Source organism: Rhinolophus ferrumequinum, unplaced genomic scaffold (genome assembly GCF_004115265.2).
Source record: "Rhinolophus ferrumequinum isolate MPI-CBG mRhiFer1 unplaced genomic scaffold, mRhiFer1_v1.p scaffold_87_arrow_ctg1_1, whole genome shotgun sequence".
In the NCBI taxonomy this organism is placed as follows: domain Eukaryota; kingdom Metazoa; phylum Chordata; class Mammalia; order Chiroptera; family Rhinolophidae; genus Rhinolophus; species Rhinolophus ferrumequinum.
This window is the reverse complement of record NW_022680445.1, coordinates 2,551,966-2,578,943: the sequence shown is the minus strand read 5'-3', so window position 1 is coordinate 2,578,943 and position 26,978 is coordinate 2,551,966. Positions and strand designations below refer to the sequence as shown.

General features: G+C 38.8%; 1 protein-coding gene across 1 annotated transcript; it reads right to left on the bottom strand.

Annotated features, from left to right (window-relative positions):
• Positions 1 to 1,115: 1,115 nt before the first annotated feature.
• On the bottom strand, positions 1,116 to 25,774 carry LOC117020123 (sulfotransferase 1C4-like). The gene is made up of 7 exons (XM_033102364.1): positions 25,563 to 25,774; positions 22,164 to 22,286; positions 20,298 to 20,395; positions 16,291 to 16,417; positions 12,177 to 12,271; positions 10,570 to 10,744; positions 1,116 to 1,478 (listed from the first exon to the last, which is right to left on the bottom strand). Exons 1-7 carry the CDS (start codon positions 25,747 to 25,749, stop codon positions 1,366 to 1,368), a joined length of 918 nt encoding a protein of 305 aa, XP_032958255.1. The 5' UTR covers positions 25,750 to 25,774; the 3' UTR covers positions 1,116 to 1,365.
• Positions 25,775 to 26,978: the final 1,204 nt, after the last annotated feature.

The window sequence follows — 26,978 nt, the reverse complement described above, 5'->3', positions numbered from 1 at the left end:
ACCTCTGAAATATGTGTCCCCGAGGTTTTAGAAATACAGTTGACCCTTGAACAATGCAGGGGTTAGGGGCGCTATACCCTGCACAGTCAAAAACGGGCATATAACTTTTGATTCCCCCTAAACTTAACTAGTAATAGCCTACTGTTAACTGGAAGCCTTATTGATAACATAAATAGTTGATTAACATGTATTTTGTATGTTATATGTATTATAGACTGTATTCTTACAATAAAGTAAGCTAGCAAAAAGAAAATGTTAAGAAAATATAAGGAAGATAAAGTATTTAACTGAAAAAAATCTGGGTATCAGTGAACCAGCACAGTTCAAACCCGGTTTGTTTAAAGGTCAACAGTAAATTAATAAGTAGGACAATTGGACTTCTGGGTGAATGGGAGATAGGAATACTGACTGTACTGAATGTGGCACATGTGCTTTGTGGCCAGGGAGTGGCGTTATTGTGAAATACACAAGGCCTCGTAGCCCTACTTTCTTCAGTTTTTCTGGGGTTCCATACCATTTGGTTTTGTTTTTCTTCTCTATTACCCTGCTGTACCTTTCAGTCTATCACAATTTTTTTGTTTTTTTTGTTTGTTTTTGTTTCTGTTTTGTTTTATTCTTTAATAATACTGTTCACCTGTGTCCATGCTGCAGTCTTCTACTAGGCTGCACCCTTCCTGGGGAAAGGAATCTAGTTTTTATCATCTTTTGATGCTCTCCACCTGCCAGCATGAATAAGGCTCTCAATATGTTTGTCATCAAATGAATGGAGCTGGCATTTTTGCTGTGTAAGTTTGTATTGAGAGGATGGTAGAAGAGGATAAAGGTGGTCAAATATATGGTGATGGAAGGAGAACTGACTCTGGGTGGTGAGCACATGATGTGATATATAGATTATATAGTATTATAGAATTGTACTCTTGAGACCTATGTAATTTTACTAACCATTGTCACCCTAATAAATTTAATTTAAAAGAAAAGAAAAAAGAAAAAAGATGTGTAGACCTTTTGAAAGAAATGTTTTAATTCAAAGAAAATTATAACAGACCATAGTAAGAGGATATATAAAAGGAACAGCAATGACTAAATGTGTATTATATATTATATGTTGGTATATTGAAATTAACCTAGACCCTAAAAATCTTCAGAGAGAGACGAAAAATGCTGAATATTGATACTATAGTTAAATGAAGTCATATTGTGGTTAATCCAAAAAGTTAATCATAAATTCAAGACTAAGAACGTCCAGATCATTGTTTAAAAGCCCTCACATTAGGCCACACAAACCATTATTGGTGTTTGGAAACAGTTTTGTTGTGCTTCACAGAGGCTGGCGACACAAGAGGTCTTACTCCTTTGCTCTGATTTTTAGAGTTCCTCGAAGAATGACAGAGAGGTATCAGCCATATGTTTCTCATAGTCTTCATTAAATCGCTTGTTCTGATCTTCAGTGAACTGATTTTTCCAATCTCCTACGACTCCTAAAAAGAGTTTACATTGATGTAAAGCACATTCAATGATATGTTCATGAACTTTGACAATTCTGCATTTAGATACTCCCTTTCCTCTAAGTACTTAAATTCCTTGCATAGACATTAGCTCATTGTCTTCCTGACACTGAGTGATAAATGAAGCTACAAGTAAGATTACTCCATTTCACAAGTGAGGTATTTGTAAATAGAAAGCTTTCTTCTGAAACACTTGGAGAGAGCTGGAAATCCAGGTCATGGTTCTCAATTCTCTGCATTACACTCTTGAGCTCTCTGATCTCTCAGTACTTTCTGCACCCTCAGTACATCTAACATTCCATTTAAGTTACCTGGACCTAATTTTCTTATCTTCTGTTTACAGATCACTGAAGGGCTTATGTGAGTAGCTGCATTCTCGGGACATTAGCTGTTTGTGTGTCTAATTCAGGCAAAATTCATAGTTGAACACACTGAAAATTCTAATTTCCAATCTAAATTATCATTGCTGTTAACCTATAATTAAATTAAAGCAATAGACTATAAAGCAATGGTAGGGTGGGGTAACTTTGTTTCATGCTTATGCAATAGAGTGTTCAAAAGTTTTTGTTTTTAGCTTCCATAACTAAAAATGATCAGAGAACCTACAGAAAGCTATTTATCTTCTGATTGCCCAATGCTGTCTGATTCACTTAGGCTCTTCAAGCTGTGTAATGTTATTTTCATGTGTGAAGTATAAATTTGCTTAATTTTCTAGGGGTAATAAATTATACGATTATATAATTTATCAATTGGCTTACAAGAAAACTAGGTGACTGAGTGACACCAGCAAAATGGTGGAGGACATACCAGCCTTCATCCCCCCACAAAAACCAAAAACTAGACAGCTATCCATGGACACAAACAGCCCTGGGAAGGCTTCAAGAGTCTAATTAAGAACCTGAAGCTACACAGGGGAGTAAAAACACTCCATACAGAAAAGATTACTAAAGAGATTGGCATAGCTGAGATGTCTGGAGATGTTTAGGAATAAAGAAGGGTGGGGGTTAAAAGTGTCAGATACACAGTGGGTGCCATTGTAGTCCCCAGTGGCCTGCTCTGCAGAATACCTGGTAGCCTTTGCCATTGAGGACCTCAACAACCCTGTGACCACCATGGACTCCCTGTAGCTTTCAGAGTGAAGGGCTTCATGCTGTTTGTCAGCATGGACTCCAGTGGCTTGCTTTGTTAGGACTCTCGCAGCTCTCCCCACTGAGATAACCGACAACCACAGTCACCACAGACCCACTAGAGAGGGAGACACTGCTATGTGCCCTCCTTTCTAAGAAGGAGCTGCTATTGTACTACACTGACACTGTCAGCTCCACTCATGTCACTCCATGCATGCACTGGATCCCAGAGCCTCAGCCAAGCCATACATGCCCACTCGTCATACCTATGCCTCATGACCACTTCACATGTGCCTACACTCAGGACTCTGGCTCCCTGGCCCCTCTGTGAGCACAAAGACCAGAAATCACCAGTGCAGTAACTGCATCTGCACCCCAGGTCCCAGAGCTACAGTCGCTCCACATGTGCTTGCATTCTGGACACTGGCTTTACAACTGCTCTGTCAGTGCCCACATCTATGAAATTAGAGCCACCACTACAGTAGCACCAGACCCTGGAGCCATTGTAGCTCTTTGAGGTCCCACACTCTGGACCCTGGTTCCATGGCTGCTTTACCCATGGGAGAAAAAGAGATCAGGAGGACCCCAGCAACCTTCACCCCTGAAGTTCCAACAGCACATGTTGCTGCTCTGGACACTTGCAGTTAGAGCTGTGTCCTCTGCAGACCTCTGCAGTCTTCACTGATGCTGACCTTAGCTGATGAAACTGCACACTGCTGTGCCTTCCCGGGAGGCAGAATTGTTGCAGGCCACCCAGCCAGTGACCCCACACCCACCCATCGGCGAAGGTCTTTCCTCACTGAAACCAAATCACAAAGTCTGGAAGAGGCTATTATGCCATCAAATGTATAGACATTAACACAAGGTTGCAAAAAACATGAAAAAGCAAGGGAAAATGACACTGCCAAAGGAACACAATAGTTTTTTTTTTTTTTTTTTTTTTTTTTTTGGCAATAACGGACTCCAAAGAAATGGAGATCTATAAATTTCTGAATCAAGAATTCAAAATAATTATTTCAAGAAAACTCAGCAAGCTACAAGAGAACACAGACAACTCAAGTCAGGAAAAGAATACATGAAAAATCTGAGAATTTCAACACATGGATAGAAATCATAAAAAGAACCAAACAGAAATTATGGAGCTGAAGAATACATGAATGAAACAAAATAATGCAATAAAGAGTGTTAATAGCAGATCTGATCAAGCAGAAGAAAGAATCTGAGAACTCAAAGACATGCTATTTGAAGTTACCCAGTTAGAAGAACAAAAAGAAAAACAATTAAAAGGAGTAAAGAAAGTCTATGGGATTTATGGGACATCAAGAGGACCCATATATAAATTGTAGGAATTTTATATATGGGTCCTATATCAAGAGGAGAAGAGAGAGAGAGGGATAAAAGGGCAGAAAGCTTATTTAAAGGTACAGTGGCTGAAAATCCCCAAATCTAGGGAGAAATACAGACATCCAGGGCCATGAAGCTCAAAAGTTCCCAAACAGGTTCAACCCAAAGAGGTCCTCACTGTGACAGATTGTAATCATACTGTCAAAACTCAAAGACAAATAAATTTGAAAACAATAACAGAAAAGAGACTATTCACATACAAGGGAATCCCCATAAGGCTATGAACAGATTTCTCAGCACAAACCTTGCAGGTGAAAAGAGTGAAGTAATATATTCAGAGTGCTGAAAAAAATACCTGTCAATCAAGAATACTTTATTTGACAAAGATGTCCTTCAGAAATAAAGGAGAGAAAATACTTTCCCAGGCAAACAAAAGCTGAGGGAGCCATTCACCACTAGACATGCCATATAAGAAATGCTAAAGGGAGTTTGTTAAGCTGAAACAAAAAGGTGCTAATTAGTAATATGAAAATATATGAGGTCTGACAATTAAGTTTGCGAACTCATCCTATAAAAAGTGCTACATACCTCATTGCTGAATATCACTATGGTTACCTTCTAAGTACTCCCCTTGGGAAGCTATGCACCAATGCCAGTGCCTAGTCCACCCTTCAAAGCAATTTTGGAACTCTTTTGCTGGAATGGCCATCAGAGCTGTCATTGTATTATATTACTCTTGATGTCCTGAATGCCATCAAAAAATCTTCCTTTCAATATTTCCTTTATCTTTGGGTAAAGAAATAAGTCATTGGTGGCATGATCAGGCAAGTAGGGAGGGTTACTTGTTTACTGACTAAAAACTCCCTCATAGACAGTGCCTTGTGAGCTGATGCATTGTTGTGATGCAAAAGCATGAATTGTTGGTGAAAAGTTCAGGTCGTCTAACTTTTTCATGCAGCCATTTCAGCACTTCCAAATGGTAAACTTGGCGAACTGTTTGTCCAGTTGGTACAAATTCATAATGAATAATCCTTCTGATATCAAAAAAAGTCAGCAACATCGTTGCAACCAGTTCATGAACTTAATTGTCAGACCTCGTAGATGCAAAAATTTTCAGCAAAATATTAACAAACCAAATTCGACAGCATATTAAAAATATTATAAATTATAACCAACTGTGATTTATTCCTGGAATGCAACGATGGTTCAACATATGCAAATCAATCTATATGACACACCATATTAACAAAACAAAGGGGAAAAAATCATATGAGTCTCTCAATAGGTTCGGAAAAAGCATCTGACAAAACTCAGCATTCATTTGTGATAAAAAAAAACTCTCAACAATTTAGACATAGAAGGAATGTACTTCGACATAGAAAAGGCCACATAAGACAAGCCCACAGCTAGCATCATATTCAATGGTAAAAAGATGAAAGCTTTTCATCTATCAGGAAGAAGTCAAGGTTGCACTTGACTTCTACTCAACATAGTTCTTAAAGTCATAGACAGAGCAATTAGGCAAGAAAAAGAAAGTAAAGGCATGGTTATTATAAAAAAAGTTGAAAGATAAACTTGGGGTCCAAAATGGTAATGTAGGAAGACCCTGAAACAACCTCCTCCTTTGGACACATTGAATATACATATATACTGAATATAATATATATATGTGTGTATATATATAAAATAATTCCACCTGAATAACAACTGAGGGTAGATTGAACAGTTTCTGTGTAACAAATGAGAGAGGGACCACATAGAGAAGGGCAGGAGAGATGGAGACAGAGTAATCATGGGAATTCCACTCTAACAGGGCAACCAGCACTAGAGAAAGATATCATTGAGGGGCCTATGCACAGATTTGCCTGCCTTGGGGCACAGTGATAAAACAGTGATTTAAAGGGCATCTAGACTACATGTGAAAAAAAATCAATTTACTAACCCCAAAGCACCTGCCAAATAGGTGGAGAACTGTGGGAATTCTCTGGGATTGGAAGTCAGCCAGTGCCATTATTTATGTTCCTCCTCTACCTAGGTAGCATGATCAGGAGCTCTATCAAGTGCTCTAATTGGCCTGCAAAGCCACAACAGCATACTCCAGGCCAGTTTGCCCCACACCTGTTCTAGACCTGGCCAGCCAGCATGCTTGGGCACCCTTGAGATGCACTCCAAGACACGTTGGCCCAAGCCCACTTGAGCTCCAGCCAGCTGGCTTGCCAGGTAACTCCTGGCACCACCTGCTTGCCAAAGTCATCTGTCACATGCATTCTACACAGTATTTGCTTCTACACATAGTCACTACTTTCAGATCAGGAGAGAAGTAGCTGTTTCGTCTAAATCATAGAAACAAATACAGAAATTCAAACAAAATCAGGAGCAATGGAATATGTTCCAAATGAAAGCACACACGTGCGTACACACACACACACGCACACACACACATAAGAAAAAACATAAATAATCTTAATGAAATGGAAATAAGTAATTTGTGTGATAAAGAAATAAAGTAGTGGTCATAAGGATGCTAATTGAACTTAGAAAAACAGATGAACACAGTGAGAACTTTAACAAAGAACTTGAAAATATAGAAAAACCAACAACAAACTGAGCTGAAGAATACAGTAACTGAAATGGAAAAAAGAAACTAGAGACAATCAACAGCAGATTAGATAATTCAGAAGAATGGGTTGGTGACCTAGAAGACAAAATAGTGGAAATCACCCAATCAGAATGGTAAAAAGAAAAAGAAATTTTTTTTAAATGAAGATAGTTTAAGTGACAATTCTCATTATAGGGGCCCTCAAAGAAGAGAGAGAAAGGGGCAGAAAATTTATTTGAAAATTTTCCTAGCGTGGTGAAGGAAAGAGACATCCAGGTCTAGGAAGCACAGAGAGTCTCATACAAGATGAACCCAAAGAGATGCACACCAAGACATATTATAATTAAAATGACAAAAACTAAAGACAAATGAGAAATTTGAAGGCAGCAAGAGGAAAACAACTAGTCACAAACAAAGGCAATCCCATAATGCTATCAGATGATTTCTCAGCAGATACTTTGCAGGCCAGAAGGTAATAGAAGGATATATTTAGAGTCCTGAAAGAAAAGGGCCTACAATACTCTATTCCACAAGGTTATCATTCAGCATTGAAGGAGAGATAATTTCCTAGACAAGCAAAAACTAAAGGAGTTTATCACCACTAAATGTTTTACAAGAAGTGTTAAAGAGTCTTTTTTAAGCAGAAAAGATTAGGCCATAATCAGAAATAATAAAATACATGAAAGAAAAAAATCTCATAGGTAAAGGCAAATATACAGTAAATGAAGTAGGTTAGCTACTTAAAAATCTATCACGAATGTTAAAGGACAAAAATAGCAAAATCAACTATAACTACAATAAATAGGGGATACAGAAAACAAAAAGATTTAAATTGACATGAAAAACATAAAGCATAGGAGTGGGGAGTAAAAATATACTGCGTTTAGAATGTGCTTAAATGTAAATGCCTATCAGATTAAAATAAACTGATATATATATATTCATATATGCAAACTTCATTGTAATCATACTATAAGCTAAAAACCTACAACATATTCACAAACAATAAAGAGACGGAGGCCAAACATAACACTAAAAAACCTAGCAAACAAGGGAAGAGACTGTGATAAGAAGAAAGGATAAGAAAAACTGCAAAAACAACCAAAAAGCAATTAATAAAATGGCAACAATTACATACTTATCAATAATTAACTTTAAATGTAAATAGACTAAATGCTCCAATTAAAAGACATAGAGTGGCTGAATAAAAAAAGAAGTCCCATCTATATGCTGTCTATAAGAGACTCATTTCAGATCAAAAGACTGAAAGTGAAGAAATGGAAAAAGATATTCCATGCAAATAGAAACAAAAAAAATCTGATGTAGCAATACTCATATCTGACATAACGGACTTTCAAACAAAACTATAATAAGAGACAAAGAAGGGCATTACATAATGATGAAGGTATCAACTTAAGAGAAGGATATAACATTCATAAATATTTATGTACCCAACATAGGAGCACCTAATATATAAAGCACACATTAACAGACAAAAAGGGAGAAATGGGTAGCAATACAGTAAAAGTCGGGGACTTTAATACCCCACTTACATCAATGTATAGCTCATCCAGACAGAAAATCAATAAAGAAACATTGGCCTTACATGAGAGAGAAATTAGGCCAGATGAACTTAATAAAAATATGCAAAACATTTCATTTAAAAACTGCAGAATGCATACTCTTTTTAAGAGCACAGGGAACATTTTCCAGTGTAGATCACATGTTAAGCCATGAAATCAGCCTCAATAAATTCAAGAAAATTGAAATCATATCAAGTATCTTTTCCAACCTCAGCAGTTTGAAACTAGAAATCAATTACAAGAAGAAAACTGGAAAAAAAGCTCCACAAATATGTGGAATTAGAAAAACAAAACAAGAAACAGACTCATTGATACAGAATGAAGCTAATGTTTGACAGGAGTAAGAGTCGGGTGGTAGGAATGGGTGAAAAGCTTAGGGGAAACAGGAGGCACGAGCTTCCAATTATAATAAAGTCAAGCGGATGTAATGTAGTCAATAATATCATGTATTGTGTATGGTGACAGATGTATGGTCGTGTATGCTGACAGATGATTACTAGACTTATCATGATGATCACATTGTAAAGTATATAAATGGTTGAATCACTATGTTGTACACCTGAAACTAACATAATATTGTATGTCAACTATATTTTAATTAAAAAGTTAAAAGATAACAAGTGATGATGTGGAGAAAAAGGAACCCTTGATTGCTATTGGTGGGAGTGTAAATTGGTACACTCATTATGGAAAACATTATAAAGTTTCTTCAAAAAATTAAAACTAGAGCTACCACTTGATCCCACAATCCCACTTTTGGGTTATATCGAAAGGAAACAAAATCATTGTCTCAGAGAGATATTTGCATTCCCATATCCAGTAATATATTATTCACAATAGCCAAAATATGGCAACAACCTAAATGTCTATTGACAGATGAATGGACAAAGAAAATGTAGTATGTATAGTAGAATATTATTCAGCCTTAAGAAAGAATGAAATCCTGACATTTGTGATTTGTGACAACATGGAGGAAACTGGAAGGCATTATGCTAAGTGAAACAAGCCAGACACAAAAAGACAAATACTGTGTGATCTCACTTATATGTTGAATCTAAAAAAGTCAAACTCATAGTAACAAAGAATGGTGGTTACCAGGGGGAGATGTTTGTCAAAGGATACAGATTTTGTTATAAGATGAATGCATTCTGGAGACTGAATGCATATCATGATGATTTTAATTAATAATTTATTATATATTTGAAATTTGCTAAGAGAGTGTATCTCAAGTGTTCTTACTCCCCCACCAAAAAGGGTAACTATTGTGTTTCCCCGAAAATAAGACCTAGCCAGACCATCAGCTCTAATGCGTCTTTTGGAGCAAAAATTAATGTAAGACCGTCTTATTTTACTATTAAACCTGATTTTACCTAACATAATATAATATAAGACTGGGTCTTATATTAATTTTTGCTCCAAAAGATGCATTAGAGCTGATGGTCCCGCTAGGTCTTATTTTCAGGGAAACACAGTATACGGGTGATGAATAAGTTAATTAGCTTGATTTTGGTAATCATTTCACAATATATATACATATCTAAACATCATGTACACCTTAAATATATACAATTTTTATTTGTTGATCACACTTAAAAAAAGCTGGAAAAAATAACCCCCAAAACCTCAGAAAAGTGAGCATGTATAGTTTATTGTTGTGAATATAAATATATATGCACCTGGTCAAACAGACAAACTTTTTCCAATAAAAAAATGAAAATTAGGTTAATCAATGATCAAATTTGAAAATTTCTTCTTTGAGCCATATGTTTTTGCTTATTTCTTCAAACAAAAGGTACTAGAATATTGTTTTCCATTTTCCTAGAATAATTACAACTTCACAAATTTTGTCTCCATTAAGGAGTTAGCAGTGTGGTAGCATAGGATGTACTCTGCTTTGTTGGCTGAATGTCCCAGTTCTGGCCGGGCTCCAACGGCTTACTGTGCCACCTTGGTTTTTTTCCTACATGAAGGATATTGACTAAGTGACCTGTAAGGCCCCACCCTTCCAGCTCTTAAGGCCAGTGACCTTCTCCACTGTCTTCCAGAATGTATTGAAAGGAATACTAGCTTGCATACTAGCTTCCTGAAGATTAAAGGCTTTATTTGAGAAAGAGATTTTGGTCAAGTACATTTTTGGAGCTCTGAGTTAAGCTCTAAGTTAAACAAGTTTCTTCTCAGAAACTGTAATATGCTCATGATCTTCAAAGGGGCTAGACACAGTGTGTAGAGCTCCCACATTTCTCTGTGAAATGTGTGTTACATGGGCTATCTCTTGGAATGAGGCTTTAAGGAGCTCACTTCAGGAAACACTGTAAATAGTGCTTCACTGAGCTGCAATGTTAGAAAACTATTATGAATTAATAGCTTCTTTTTCTATTATCAGAAGAAAGACAAAGAGCATTATACATCACCTTTTCTCATGAACGGAGAAAGACTATGATTCATTTCAATGTCATTTATGTAGTTGGTCATGGGGTTGTTTTTCATTACAGCAAATGAAGTGTTATTGACAATTTTGTCTAAAACCTCTTCTTTTAGGTTCTTCCCCAGGAATTCCATTACTTTTCTAATTTCACGTTTTGGGTCCTGTGGGAAAGAGTAGAAGAAACATAGAAGATATTTTCTATCTAAGGAAAAAATGTAACAGTTAAACCTTAGAGAATTAAGCGTGGTTAAATCATTTTAAAAACCTGTTCAGTTATGATTATTATTATATGTAAATTTATGAATGTCAAATCAATAAACATGGCAATTTAAAGTCAATTGTTTTAAAACAATTGTGTTTTATCCTGTGCTAAAGCAATTTGGGAGAACAGGTGGCAGTCTTTCAAAGTAAACAAGACATGTTTCCTCCTTGTGATTGGAGAAACAAACATTTGGAGTTCACCTTGCTATGGCATGATACAGAGGAACTGGTGTGCCCCCCCCGCCCCCCCCCCCCCGTCCCCCAGGCTTCAGCTTTGATGTCTGGTGACTCTGGATAAGGGCTTACGTCTTCTTGACTCTGGGCATATTGGATACACGTGTTTACAGGTGGACCTCGTGAGAGCCTCTTACACCCTGAAATAGGTTCCTGCTTCATCTAAACGTGGTGTGGGAGTTGCCCTGTTTGAAGGTCTCCAGGGCCCTGCTTGTAGGTCTCCCCTCTTTTCCTTGGCAGCTCTGCATCAAGTTTTCATGTCCTTCACAGCCAGCTGCCATTCCCTGTGGCTGTCTCAAACAGGCACAGGGCTGTGGGAAGCAGAGGGCTGTTGACGCTTAGGAAAGCTTCAGAGAGCAAGGATGGACCCCAGCCAAATAGATGGAGGGACAGAAGCAATGCATTCTGTCTACCCAGCTGGGGAAGAGGAAAGAGTGGCCATGGTTAATGAAGGATATGAGCTGATGATCCGTGTCATAAACCAAGACTTGGAGAACCATGGACCAGCCAGGGGTATACTGTGCCATCAACTTATTTTACACATAAATTTATGAGACAGACTTTGAACCAGAGATTACGCATGCAAAATATGCAAAATATGTTACCAATGGGAAACTTTTATTTTGAATGACAGACTTTAATATTTTAAGTAAGCAAACAAATCAAAGCAGCTCTATTCTTCCTTACTAGTTCTTTCCTGTTAAGAGACCTAATTATTTTCCTTGAAAGTCAGAGCAAATGATGGGGACAGGTAGAGATCCTAAAAGGAGGAACCTGGAGAGCTAAAGATGGAGCAAATTTGTAGCTCAAACAGGAGACCTCTTCCATGTCTCTGGATGAGGTGGGCATTGGCTGGAGAGTGCAGTGAGGCCTGCAGGAAGAGACAGGCTGCCTCCTGTGGAGTAAGGTAGATACTGTACTGGTACCACATTTGGAGTTCCGTATGCTACATGGTAAGGTGGTTGGAGAAGTTGAAGTTGGCATGCAAAATACTTTGCATAGATAAACTGTTACATATTACTTTCTTTCATTTCTATCATGGATCTGTAACTCAGAGAAAAAAATACTGTGAAGTCAAGATTCAAGTATATTTCTTACTTTCATCATTTCTTCATAGAAAAGATAGAGAATGGGGTGACTGTCTTTCTTCTTCCACCAGCCTTTCACATGGTCAAACCAGGACCCCCACATCACTGGAAGGAAGACACATAGGGATTTGGGCCATGAGAAATGAGAGTAGGAAAAGCCAGAGAAGAAAATGAGTGGTTTCTTCAGAATACAAATGGAAGGTGTGGTCAGGGCCACTCTAGAGAAGGAGGACTTACTTTTCACACCTTCCATAGCCACTTTCTGCATGACTTTTCTTCCTTTTGGAAGCTGGCAAGACTATTCTCATGCTCTAGAGCCTCCTGGCTTTGAAACCGAGCTCTGACACAGCTGTGTGACCCTGGACCACTTAGTTATCCTCTCTTAGCCTCCGTTTTTGTTTTCTTAATCCTCACCTCTGAAAAAGGGTCAATAATAGTACCTACCTCATATGGTAATATTAGGATATATTACTTTATTTCGCAGAGCCTACTGTGTGCTCCGCATCGTTCCAAGCACTGGGGATAGAGCACTGGACAAAACAGGTAGAAAACCTACTCTGGAAGTACATAAGGTAGGGGAGACAAATTAGATAAATATGAAATATGTAGTATACTAGATCATAACACCTACTTAGGAGAAAAAAATAAATCAGAGAAGGAGAGGGCAAGTGTTGGGTTTATGTTGGAGGTTAAAATGTTCATAGGCTGGCCAGAGAAGGGGTCTTTGAGATGGCAACGTTGAGTAAAACCCTGAAGAAAGAAAAGGAAAGTGCATTCCTGGGCAGAGGAAGCCAAAAGGTAACGTACTGGTACAAGAGGGTCTGGTGTTTGAGGTATAGCAAGGAGGCCAGTGGGACTAGGACAGAGGGAGAGGGGCCGAGGTCAGGGACAAAAATGTGAGGGGTAAGGAGGCCCAACCCTGCAGGCCTTCTGGGTTACAGGAAGGCTCTGGCTTTCACTCTGAGTGAAATGGGGTGCCATTGGTGGGCTCCGAGCAGAGGACCGAGGTGGTCTGACTTCCCTTTTAACAGAATCGCCCTGGTTTCTGTGTTGAGAATAGATTGTAGCTTGACAAGGTCAGAAGTTGGGTGACAGGGCAGGGACTATTCATTTATTCAGGGAAGATATGGTGGTAGCTTGGACCAGGGTGGTCGAAAAAGTGTTGATGATTGGTAGGATTCTGGATATATTCTGAAGTTAGACAGATTTGCTGATGGGTTGGATGGAGTGTATGAGAAAGACGCTCAAGGTAGATTTAAGATTTTAGGCCTGAGCAACTTAAATGACTGAGCCACAGTTAACCCAAGTGTGGAAACCTCCAGGAGGAGAAGGTTTTCAAGGAGAGACAGGAACTTGGATTTGGACATGTGAGGTCTAAGATGCTGCATAGACATCCAAGTGGAGATGCCAGCGAGGCAGCTAAGTCCATGCACCCAGAGCACAGGCCCAAGGCCAGGAATAGAAATGTAAATCTGGGGGTCATCAGCAGGTAGATGACATTTGAAGCCACAAGATGATTGAGATAGCCCCAAATCTGCTTTGTCAAGATTTCCTCTGTGTGTGTGTGTGTGTGTGTGTGTGTGTGTGTGTGTGTGTGGTGTGGGTAGAGAAGGGTTTGACTTCTAAGCTTTCTTCATGGGGGTACAACTTACCTCACACAGGACAAGGAGTTGAAACTAAACTCAGCTCTAGAAAAATCTATCTATGCTTCAGCCCATCACAAGCCCCATGCTCTCAATTTGTTCAACTAGGTCACTTCCTTGTGGCTTACTCTTTGTCTAAGGCCATCTGACATCATTTTTAGAATATCCACAATGAAATTTATTGAAGACATTAAAGCAGTAAAAATACCCCAGTGTACAAATGGATCATTCTCAAAATGTATGTTATAAGGAGCAAATTGCAATAATAATTTTTGTCATTTAGGATTATGAAAATCAAATGGCAACTAAAAGCCTAATATTTCCATACTTTACTGGTAGACTGTTACTAATTGAAAGGAATACTTTATCAAATTTATTCGTAATTATTTTAGAAGAATAGGACTTAAATAAAGGAGAACTGTAGAGGACAAGTATTTCTCCATAGGACAATATGAATAATTAGCAAAAAGGGATTCAGTGATAAAATGTGAACTTAAATAATCAAATCATTTAGTGTAAATGTTTAGGTTTTAATCATGCAAAACTGCCAAGTCAATTTTATAGGGCAAACCGATGTGAGATTATATTTATATTGTACCTCTCAAAAGGTGTAACATTGAAAAGGTTTGCTTAAATTACTTTTATTAACTTTTGAAAAATCTTTTTCTTATGAAAGTATTCAGATATACACAGAAGTAAAGGGGATAGTATAATGAACTTCCATGAACCCAATACCCAGCTTGAACAATTTAGTCACTTTTTAATATTCTTCAGGCCTTTTTAGGAGAAGGGTTAGTGCATTAAAAGCTCTAGTAGTATTTGAGATTTGGAAAAACTTCAAGGAACTGCGGTAACTTGATTTTGACACTGGAAGCATGATTGCAAGGCCATACATTTCTGCATATGACAATTTGTGATCACAAAGCACCACGGGTTACCATATCACCAACTTATGATGGTCATGGTTGGAAACCTTTCTCATGCACAAATCCTTTCTTTCCAGTTAAACATGTAGGCAATTGGGAAGACTTTGGGATGGCAGCCAAGCACACGGGATTTGAGCTTAACTAGACTTGTCGCTATTCAAAATCTAGGCCCTACTCTTATAAACAGGGTAACCATAAGTTACTCAAACGCACTGAGTTTCAATTTCCTCACTTGTCAATTATGGATATTATTACCATGCTTTAAAGATTTAACAAGTGAAGGCATGTAAAACAGCATAAGCTCAGAGTTGGAATCTTCTCGTATTATAGCTGGTTTCCCTCTGTTGACTTTTTTCAGAAGATATATGGCCATTGGAAGCAGATGCACTGAGCACTGATGACAGGTAGCCAGGGCTATGCCACATCTCTCAGGGATGTTACCTTTTATCCTCCCCCTCCCGGCCCCACCCCCCCAAAAAAAAATCAGAGCTCATTCTGTGGGTGAATTTTATGGGGGGAATTTTCTAGAAAGGAAAATTTTATCTAAAGAACAGAATAAATGAACAAACAAATCAGAAATAGATTCATAGACACGGAGAACAAACTGATGGTTGCCAGATGGCAGGGGTGTTGGAGGATGGGTGAGAAAGGTAAAAGGATTAGGAAGCACAAATTGGTAGTTACAAAATAGTCATAGGGATGTGAAGTGCAGTATGGGGAACATAGTGAAAATTTTGTAAAACTGCATATGGTGTCAGATGGGTGCTGGATTTGATGGGGGATCACTGAATAAGTTGTATGGATGCCTGGCCACTGTGCTGTACTCCTGAAACTAATATAAAATAATATTGAATGTCAACACTCCATGCCACACATCACTTCTGGTACGGCAATTTCTGTCAAATAAAAATATCACAGTGTGTCCTCATCCACCTTATTCACCGGATCTGGCACCGTGCAACTTCTGGCTCTTCCTCAAAGTCAAAATGACCATGAAAGGTAAATGTTTTGAATCGATTCAAGACATCGAGGCAGCCACGACAGTGCAACTAAAGACACTCACAAAAGAGGACTTCCAGAACTGCTTAAGAAAGTGGCAAGAACGATGGGATAAGTGCGTTTGAAGTGAGAGGGAGTATTTTGAGGGGGGTTAATGGCAATGTGTCTTTTACTGTAATTATTTTTTTAAATTTAAGCATTCACCCTATCTGTTGAGATATATATATATATATATATATATATATATATATATATATAAACACATATGTATATATATATATATATTCATGGGATGTGAAGTACAGCATAGGAATACCAATCAATGGTATAGTAATAGCTATGTATGATGTCAGGTGGGTAGTAGACTTGTTGGGGTTATCACTTTGTGAGGGGTGTAAATGTCTAATCATGTTGTTTTGTATACCTGAAATTAATAATAAAACTAAATAAATAAAAAAAATAATTTTTTTCCATTTATAAAAAGAAAAGAACATTTTATGGGCAATATTATCCTCTGCAGACATAGGTGAAGACTGGTTCCTTCCATTAGGCTTACCTTTTCCTGACATGAATGTTTCAAAGTACTCATCCCAGCTTCCTGGGTCAGGAAGTCCTTTGTTCATCGTTTGAAAATAGTAGTAGGACACCATGTTATCCTTGGCATTCCTTGCCACATATATTATCTAAAGTGGTCAGAAGAAATGGAAAAAACAGAATGTAAATGGTAAAAGGATTTAGAAATTGGGCATTTAATGTACCCAGCATCTGTCTATGTCCATAGTAACCGATTCCTAACGGTCACGGATATGTCTTTGTTCTCTTCTAGTCATCATCCAGCAGCCAGTATAATCCTGTAAACATGCAGATCTGATCAGCTGGCTCCCTTGTATAACACTTTTCAATATCTGTACATTGCTCTCAGGATTAAGTTAAAAATTCTCGACCTGTGTACAAGGCCCTGCATGATCTGGCCCTCAACTAGCTCTTCAGTTTCCTCTTGCTCCTGCCTACAGGTCACACTTGTCCCTCCTTCTGCAGTAGCACTTTATTTTGAGGTTCTCTAACCTTTCTGGCCATCCTTTTTCAGTGTGTCCTGTTCTGCCATTCTTCACATAAATCAGGAGGTCTTAAACTGATGAACATCAAGAGGACTGTGCCTCTACATAAAATAATATGCAAAGGTGTGTGTAGATGTGCACTTTGCCAGAATTGGAGACATGAGTTCCTTTAGATTCTCACAGGGTTTGTGATCACTAAAAGTTTAAAACCTTTCATTTCAGTGTTGGCTCTTTTTAGAGCTCTGCCTGGGGCCTACATTTATTCTCATTTTGTTCACTTTTCCTGTTTTGTTTTTTGCCAGCTTCTTCCACTGCTGTATATTTTATATATCTGTGACAAATTTGTTCCTAATACATGCTATTGTCCTAAGCTGTATACTCATATATCTCTACCTGAATGACCTACAGGCAGTTCACGTTCAACGGGCTCAAAATTCAATTCATCTTCAGATAAACTTACTCTTCCTCCTTCATTCCTTTTTTTCCATTAATGGTACCACCATCAAACAATTAAAATCACAAAATCATACTAGATGCTTCTTTTTCCACCTCGTCCAAACCAATCCTGGGCCAAGTCCTATAGATTCTGTCTGTTCTGTACATTTGGAATTCATCTCCTCACTGCTGCTTTTTTAGTATTTTAACTTACGTTTAAAATTAAATTTTTTGGGGTAACATTGGTTAATAACATTATATAAATTTCAGGTGTACAACTTTATAATACAACATCTGTATAATTTATTGTATGCTCACTACCCAAAGTCTAATCTCCTTCTATCACCATATATTTGATGCCCTTTGCCCTCTGTGTCCTAATTTGAGTCTTCCTAATTCTTTTGCTGGACTATTGCCAACATTTCCTCATTAATATCTTGCTTTCAGTCTTGCCCCAGTTCTGTTCATCCCTCCGCACCACCATGTCCCCAGGGAACCTTTTCTAAAATGTAAATGGGATCATTTCACTTCCTTGTCTAAATTTCTCTATGGGACCCAAGTAGCCTGTAAGATAAAGTCCAAACATTTGGCGTGATGATGAGGTCCTTCACTTCTGGCTCCTGCCTATATTCCAGGCTTCATTTCTAGCCTTGCAAGTATTTTCTTAACCATAAGAGTCACGCCTTCTGCTCTTCTGGTAAACAGCAATTTCCTATTTACTCCTCATGACCCCACTCCTCTATCACCCAGTAACCCTCCTTGTACTTCTCCTCTCTGCTCTGAGAACACCTTACCCAGCTCTGCATTATGGTGCTTTACTGTTACCCCCCACCCAGGCCTGGCTCTATCTACAAATGCCTGTGATAAGGGGCTAATACCCAAAATATATATAAGGTATGTATACAACTCAACAACAACAAAACAATCCAATCAAAAAATGGGCAGAGGACCTGAAGGGACAATTCTCCAAAGAGGACATACAGATGGCCAATACACATATGAAAAGATGCTCAACATCACTAATCATCAGAGAAATGCAAATAAAAACCACAGTGAGATATCAACTCACACACCAGTTAGAATGGCTATCATCAACAAGACAGTTACCGTGTTTCCCCAAAAATAAGACCTAGCCAGACAATTAGCTCTAATGCGTCTTTTGGAGCAAAAATTAATATAAGACTCAGTCTTATTTTACTATAATATAAGACCGGGTCTTATATAATACAATATAAGACCCGGTCTTATATTAATTTTTGCTTCAAAAGACGCATTAGAGTTTATTGTCTGGCTAGATCTTATTTTCAGGGAAACACAGTAATAACAAGTGTTGGCGAGGCTGTGGAGAAAAATGAACCCTCATACATTGTTGGTGGGAATGCAGATTGGTGCAGCTGCTATGGAAGGCAGTGTGGAGGTTCCTCAAAAAATTAAGAATAGAATTACTATATGACACAGCAATCCCTCTCCTGGGCATCTACCCAAAAAATCAGAAAACATTTATCCGAAAAGACATATGTGCTCCAATGTTTATTACAGCTTTATTTATGGTGGCCAAGACATGGAAACAACCAAAGTGTCCTTTGATAAATGATTGGATAAAGAAGAAATGGTATATATACACAATGCAATACTATTCTGCCATAAGAAAAGATGAAATAGTACTATTTGCGACAACATGAATGGATCTTGCGATTATTATGCTAAGTGAAATAAGTCAGACAGAAAAAGTAGAGAACCATATGATTTCACTGATATGTGGGATATAAAACTGAAAGCAACAAAGGAACAAGACAAACAAATAAAGAAACAAAAACTCATAGACACAAACAATAGTTTAGTGGCTGCCAGAGGGTAAAGGGGGAGGTGAGTGGTAGATGAGGGTAAAAGGGATCAAACGTATGGTGATGGATGGAGAACTGACTCTGGATGGTGAATACACAACATGATGTATAATAGAATTGTACACTTGAAACCTATGTAACTGTACTAAGCATTGCCACCCCAATAAACTTTAATTAAAAAAAAAAGAAATATATTGACATTTGTCTTTAGTCATTATTTTTCTCACTCTGGACCAAGATCCACAAAGGAAGATATGCTAGGTCTGCAAGGTAGAGTGATTAAGGCTTTGGATACACTCTAGAGAACTAGGAATGGTACAAGGTGTGGATCTTGACAGGACTGTCAAAAGGTACAAAATTGTATCATGGAAATAGAAGGCCAGGCTCTTCTTTAACTAAGTGCCAAGGGCCCCTCTGCAGTATCTCCCGGTAGGTTAGCACCTCTTTAGACTACAAGGCAATAAATGGTCTCTTGGGGCTCTGAACGAGTTGAAATGAATTCTTTAGTGACAAACTCAAGATGTGTGTGAACACCCATCTGCACCCCTATAGGCTTCAAAATGGAAAATAATATTTTATGTTTACAAGGTTTGGACAAAATAATTTGTTTTTTATCAGGTCTCAGACGGATTAGAACTTATAGGCACACTTAGATGCTTGAAAGAGGCAGTTTAGCTACAAGGGAAATAAAGTGAGAGGATAGTGGAGCACGTGGTTTCTAAGATGAAATCATCTGATCACTCCCATAAATACTCATTACCTCAAGGCTAGCAGCAGGCCAGCTCTGTATAAGCTTAGGAAGGCTGCTATCATTGTAGGAGGCTTAGAGTGGGCAGCGTAGGGTAGCGGAAAGATCATGGGCCCTCAGGTCAGGAAGACTTGGATTTGCAGCCCATCTCTTCCACCTTCCAGTGTTTATCACTGGACAAGTCGTGTAACATCTGTGAGCTACCACGTGCTTATCTGCACCGCACCCCTCGTAGCATCACTGAGGGACTGAGGATGATCAGAACCAAGACTAATAGACGTCGGTCCTCTCCCTCTTCTCAGTGTAGGTGTGTACTGAGCCCATCCTGATCAATGAGAGATGAGGGACGTGGAAGATGATCTCAGGTCCCATGACCTCTCTATTCCTTGGTGCAACACGGGGGTGACTGGACAATGGTTCTAACACAATATTCTTATGAAAAAAATTCCTTTCTGAATATTTTCTGCTTCCAACTTACCTTACATTTTTTTTCCCAGAAGGATGGAGGCAGTAGTTGAATGGGAAGATGAGTTTTCAGCGTCCTCGGTGAAGGCATTGCATTAGCCTCATCAATTCCTGAAAAACTGTTCTGGCTTATTCTTCAGTCTTTAAAAGTTTTTATTTTTATTTTTTTTTAAAGAATATATATATTTTTAACTTGTATTCATTTGTGTTTTTCCAGGACCCATCAGCTCCAAGTCAAGTAATTTTTCAATCTAGTTGCAGGGGGTGCAGCTCACAGTGGCCCATGTGGGGATTGAACTGGCAACCTTGTTGTTAAGAGCTCAAACCAACTGAGCTAACCGGCTGCCCCAAGATTTTATTTTTTATGCAATAGATCTTGTCAGTTGTTTTCGTTGTTTTTTTTCACTTAAACTTTTGGATTTTGTGTCATGTTTAGCTTTTCTTCACTCTTAGATTGATTAAAACATTCTTCCTTGTTTTCTTTAAGTACTTAGTACTTTATGTTTCATTTTGTATGTTAAAATCTTTGACACACTGGCTTTCACTTGGTGTCTTTTTTACTATTGAGTCTCCTTTTCCACTTCTCATGCCATTAGCCTTCAGTAATTACAGCACTACCACTCAGCATAAGGGGTTGTCGACACAGATACAAATGAGGACCCTGAGACCACGTGAAAGGTTATGCATTGATCACCCAGGTGATCCACAGCCTGCCTACATTTTATTGCTAAATTGCCATTCAAATAAAATAATAATTAAGAAATTGTTGTAGAAGTCTTGAGGATTCCCAAAGATATGTTCACAGATGGCCTCTCAGATCAAACCCAAATTACTGTGTGTAGCCTAGAACACTTTTCAATATTGGTCCCAGTTATTTTTAACCCTCATTTTTGCCACTTTTCTCTGGTTTGACACTGAGCAGTTTTGAAAACCTGGTGCCTGTTAGACTAGTTAAAAAAAAAGAAAGAAAAAAACAGTGAGTATTAATTTGTTAATTCACTTTCCGAAGATGAGTTCATAAGACAGTTGTTTTTGGTTGGATTCGAATGGGTTTCTATAGAAATAGTGTCATTAGACAGGACCAGGTTCCCATGCTGGTCCACCACAGTCTGTTTAACTCCATCCTATACCTCAGATCCTTATATCTGGAGTCGTCCCTACAGGATACACACACACACACACACACACACACACACACACACACACACATCTTAGTTGTTAAGAGCATGAACTTTAGAAACAGAATTTTCAAGTTCAAATCTGACTCAGTTACCTATTAGTTGTGGACCTTGAGCAAATCGTAACCCGTCTGTGTCTCTGCTTCTTCATTTGTTACATGGGTATAAAACAGCAGCTACCTCACAAGCGTGTTGTGAAGACTAAATGCATTAATACATGGAATGTGTTTAGACTAATGCCTGCCATATGATAAGAGCTATAAAAATCTTAGCTGTGGCTATACCATTTATTATTTTTCCATAGAAAGTACATTGTGAATTCTAACTTTGAACACTGGTGTCCTTGGGGCCAGCCTTCTTTGATGTTCGCACTTGTAACTCATTGGGGGAGGACTAGGTAGGTATTTCTTGGCACTTGTAACTCATTGCCACTTCATTAAATATAGAGATAGTATCCCTATTGTTAAGAATTAGGGCTAACTATGTTTTTAAGTCAAGGAACCTACTTAGATTTTCACAAGAAAAGATAACTTTCATTCAGTATTTAGAATTGGGAACCAAAGAAATTTTTTTTGTTTTGGTGGTGGTGTTTTTTTTTTTTTTTTTTTTTTTTTTTTCAGTTTGTGGTAGATATTCAGACTCTCCACTCCCAAATTGTCCATCTCTATGTGAAGATTATGAGTTTTAAACTGGAGACTTACCAGAGTTTACCACTCTTACCCACTCCAGGAAAGGGTGTCGAAGGTGAATGGGAGCCCGTCTGCTGTTCTCAATGTCTCCATTGTTTTGTATCAGATCTACAATTTCTTGTGTCCACGTAGTTCCTGAAAGAAAGTAGAATAAAGAACTAAGGAACTGATTATTAATTTTCTGCAACTTACAATTCAGAAACATGCTACAGAAAGAATTAACATGTCTGTCAACACTTCACTTATGTCACTTACTAAATTGAATTGAAACCAACTATTAAGATTAGCTTCTCCTCACCAGAAAGTTTAAGGGAAGAAATGTGATATTCATTTTTATCTTCCAATGATGTACTTTTAAAAATATGAATATACGTTGGTATTTCTAGATAATTATAATATAAATAATGATTACATGTAACGATTACATGTAACAATATGGGCTAGTTAAAAATATTGCCATTTGAGAAAAATCACAGAAATTCCTAATCACTCACTTTTACCATTAAACCCTTGCTGCTAATAAATACTCTTGTTTCCCTCCTCTGTTAACTTTTTGTAGAACCAAGAAATTAATCCAATATGAAAAAGGAAGAAAATGTGAAAAGGAAAACTAAGAATTGCAAATAATCCACAAAGTGGAAGAATCTAGATAGAATTTCTGTTTAAAAGGCAAAGAAAGACTCAATGTAATATAAAACAATGATGTCTACAAAAAAGCTGAATTGGTTTTAAGTGGAAAAATAATCTTTGCTACATTTGCTACATTCTCTCTATGGCTTCATCTAATATCTCCTTAGTGATTCTCAGGGCAGGGGAAGTCTTTCTCAGCCCTGAGTGACCTAGGCTTCTATAGTGTTTAGCCTCCCAGAAAGTCTTTCCCTGTTGGCTTCTGGAACAGTTGGCCGACCTGGTCTTGCTTCTCTGGAAGGAAGCATGGTGGCTGGATGTGTGTGGGATTGTGGAATCAGATGGACTCCAATCCTATGTCTGTGAAGCCTGAGTTGGGTGGTTTTGGATAGATTATTTAAATCCACTGACCATTGATTATTCTCTTGTGTTCTGAGAATTAGAAAATAGGCAGAATCCTACTTACAGTAGGTGCTAAATGAAACATTTTAATTTTTTGACTGTGTTAGTGCTAGTTTACTTGGAGGTTCAAAGCCAGTACATGTGAGACCATCTTGCTCAGGTAACCCCTGGGGAGGAAGATGCCATTCTTGTCATGGTTCCCTCATGCCAGTGTCCTGTGGTCCTGGTTCCCCTATCCTTAGTACCTTGATGATGGTCCCTGGGTGTCCCATGGCTTGTCTTCTAGACTATAGTCTGGTATGAAATCTGCTCAGTTCCTGGTTGGTTCCTGCTATGAATTAAAACCAATTTCTCCTTCTGCCCTCCTAGAATAAGAATTAGCTTTGTCCCTGATTAGTTTTGTTGCCTCCTTGTCAATTTATTGTCCTAACTTCTTAATGTTTGGTTCTGCCCAATCCAGGCTGCTTTGGAGCAGCAGAGAGATCCTTCTTCACATAGGCTGGCTCTGATTCCTTCCCTGCATTCTGAGGGTGCCTAAGCCTCTCAAAGGAAGTGTCCTCTACATGCATACACCACCTCTGGATTTGGCTTTGCTGTTGCAGATACTGTGAGCATCTCAGGAAACTCATGCTCCCTCAAGGGTTGGTCCAGGCCATCCAAGTGCTTCTGCCAGGCCTCCTTGGCTCACACTCAAGACTTGTCTTGCAACCTACGTAGCTTGTTGTCAGGGGACCTCACACCATGATTCACATTCATCAGTAACTAACCCCTCTAGTCCCAGGAGAGCTGAAATCCACTAGTCCATGCTCCTAGAGTCATCACTACTGCCTGACTTCCAGTGCAAGCTGATATCTGCCCTTTCGTGGACTCCCTCTGCTAGCTGGCAACTTCTCCAATATGGATGCTGACCTGAACAGAATCTCAGCAAGTTATGACCTGGCTCAGGCAAATTGTGGCTAAAGTTATGCCCTAGAGCCACATATGGAGGATTGTAAAGGGTGTAGGATGTGCCACTCAATTTTCCCTTCTAAATGGAAGAGTGTATTCTCCCAGCTGCTGGGGGTACTGCTGGCAGACAGCCCTTAGCTATTCACCTCTCTCCAGGACCAAAGTCATGTCCCTTTCCTGAAGCGGCCTGTGTTCAGTGACTGGCTGACACCCACTCCTCTCACCCCAACTGGAACGGCACCCTTTCTAAAGGGCCATCTCAGCTTCAGAGCTTACCATTGGGGTTGGGTGAGGCTTTTGCTGAGACTGAGTTGAAGCTCAACCTCCTCCTCTGCTCAATCCTGCTTCCTCCCTTCCCTTCTAGAAAAGTGATCCCAAGATCACTCTCTGGTAAACATCCCACATACTTATTTCTCACTCAGGGTCTTCCTGAGGGGCGCAGCCTTTGACATGGACACAAAAGAGGCTGATTTGGGAGTGAGAATCATGATTTAGGATTATGTCAGGCTGACTTAGATAGTAGCATATGGGAGCCTGGAATCTTATGTGATCTTATGTAGAATTAGGGTCTTTATAGAAGTAATAAAGTGACATCATTAGTGTGGGCCCTAATCCAATATGACTGGTAGTCTTATAAAAAGGGGAAATTGGGGACAGATACACATACACATGGAACACTATGTGAACATGAAGATGACCGTCTGCAAGCCAAGGAGAGAGGCCTGGAACAGATCCCTTCCTCATAATCCTCAGAAAGAACCGACCCCGATGACTTGATTTCTGGCTTCCAACCTCCAGCACTGGGACACAATAAATTTCTGTTGTTTAAGCCACCCAGTTTGTGGTACTGTGTTGGAGTAGCACTAGCAAACTAACACACTCCTTGTATAGTAGTCACAGTAGTTCAGAGTTTCTTCACTATACTTTCCTTAATCTAAATTAGGACCTGCCAGTATACTTTTATTACCCACACCATGTTTCCTCCTTAGCCTTTAGCACAAGTTGTAATCCAAGATCTGTGTAATGATCTGTTTAATGGTTTTAGTGTTTCTCTCCAGACTGGACTGTAAATGCCAGCAGGGCAAACATAATGAACATTTTGTCTGTTACTATGCCTGGTGTGAGTCTCTGGTGTTTAGAAGATTCTTGATAAATTAATACTGAATGAAAGAAGAAAATGATTAGCCTGGATGTTTTGACCTGTAAAATCCATTTTGGCTAGTCATGTATTTTAAATAAGTCAACTATTCTACCTCCAAAGAAAACCTTCTAATTTTATAGAAAAAAATTTCAGATCCTTTGCCTTTCTATTTGATGTACAGACAAGGAAATTACTTTCCTCCACCCTTTAACTTACCTGCATTGTCCTAAAAGGAGCTGGTGTATGCTCTGACTTCCATTTCCTCCTTTTCATGTCTATGTATGAGTACATACCTGCTTTGGGATAGGAAGCAATCAGCAGGTCATCAGGCTTGGCTTGAAAGTTCCAGATTTTATCCCAGTTGTTACACATATTCTTCTCTAGAAAAACCCCATCTACTTGGGAAACTTCTCTTGGGGGTATCAACGCCCATTCCAACTCCTTTGTCTCCTCCACCTTATCCTTAGCCATTCCCTCCATCTCGGTCTTGGTCACCAGCAGGGGAAAGTGAAAAGTAAATGGAAGTTAGGTTCACACAGATTTTATATCACTTATTATAGGTATATATGCCCAGGCAAACTAAGTGAGGTCATTTGCATGGCTCTGTATACACCTGAGTGAAACTGGCACAAAATCCTAACATTGTACCAGAAGAGAACTTCCTGATGGCAGAGCTTTGGCACGGCCCCACCTTGGTGCTGCCAGAAGGAACAACAGTGGGAAGGTGGCTCAGCCAAGGGGCCTGCCCCAATTCTGAGGGTCATTTCCTGGTCCTGTGGTTACCCACAAAGATGGGGAATTGAGAGGCATCACTGCAGGAATATCTGGAGCAAGTTTTCAGGAACCCCCTTCTGTCCTCCCTCTCTTTGTCTGGAGTTAGTGATTCTATGCTCTGAGGTCTGTCATCCATGGCTATTTGGAGGAACACCATCCCCAGAGTGAACAGAACTGAGCTTCTGTTAACACGTCATGTGTTAGAGGCACATGTTAATGTCACTAGCTGGGACAGTTCAGCTTGGAATGCCATTCCAACTCCCAAGGCTGAATTAGAGAGTTTCTTAATTCTCAGGGCTCTGTTCTTTTCTATAAATGTGAGGTTAGATTGTAATGTTTGATGACTATTACCAGAAAGAGTTCTTTTTTAAATCAAGGTGTAATTAACATACAGTTAAATGCACAAACCTTAAGTTTACATCTTGATGAATTTTCACTTCTATGCACACCCATGTAACTAGCACCCAGATCAAGATACAGAACATGTCCATTACCTCAGAAAGTTTCCTCTTGCCTCTTCAAAGTCAATTCCTCACCACTAACACCTGTCCAAGGCAAGCAGTATTCTGACTTTTATTACCATAAATAAGGATTGCTTATTCTTGAACTTCATACATTGGCCTCATACCATCACGTACCCCTTTGTGTCTGGCTTCATTTTTTTCAACCTAGTGTTTTTGACACTCATGGATACAGTTGCAAGTGACAGTAGTTTATTTATTCTACTGCTGTACACTATATCACTGAATAAATACACTGCAACTACTCTTCTTTTGATGGATATATGGGCTGATTCTAGTTTGGGATGATTATGAATAAGGTTTCTATGAGATTTTTGTACTTTCTTTCTGTGTGTGGACATATGCACTCATTTCTCTTAGATGTTAGCTTAGAATCTGAACTGCTCAGTCATAGATATGTGTGCATATGAGTAG

Excerpts from the sequence above, each read along its gene's own strand:
- LOC117020123 (XM_033102364.1), bottom strand. The coding sequence starts at position 25,749 with ATGGAGGGAATGGCTAAGGATAAGGTGGAGGAGACAAAGGAGTTGGAA. Across the intron at positions 12,272-16,290 it reads AACATTCATGTCAGGAAAAG|TGATGTGGGGGTCCTGGTTT; the intron begins GTAAGCCTAATG and ends TCTTCCTTCCAG. Across the intron at positions 10,745-12,176 it reads TCTATGAAGAAATGATGAAA|GACCCAAAACGTGAAATTAG; the intron begins GTAAGAAATATA and ends TCTTTCCCACAG.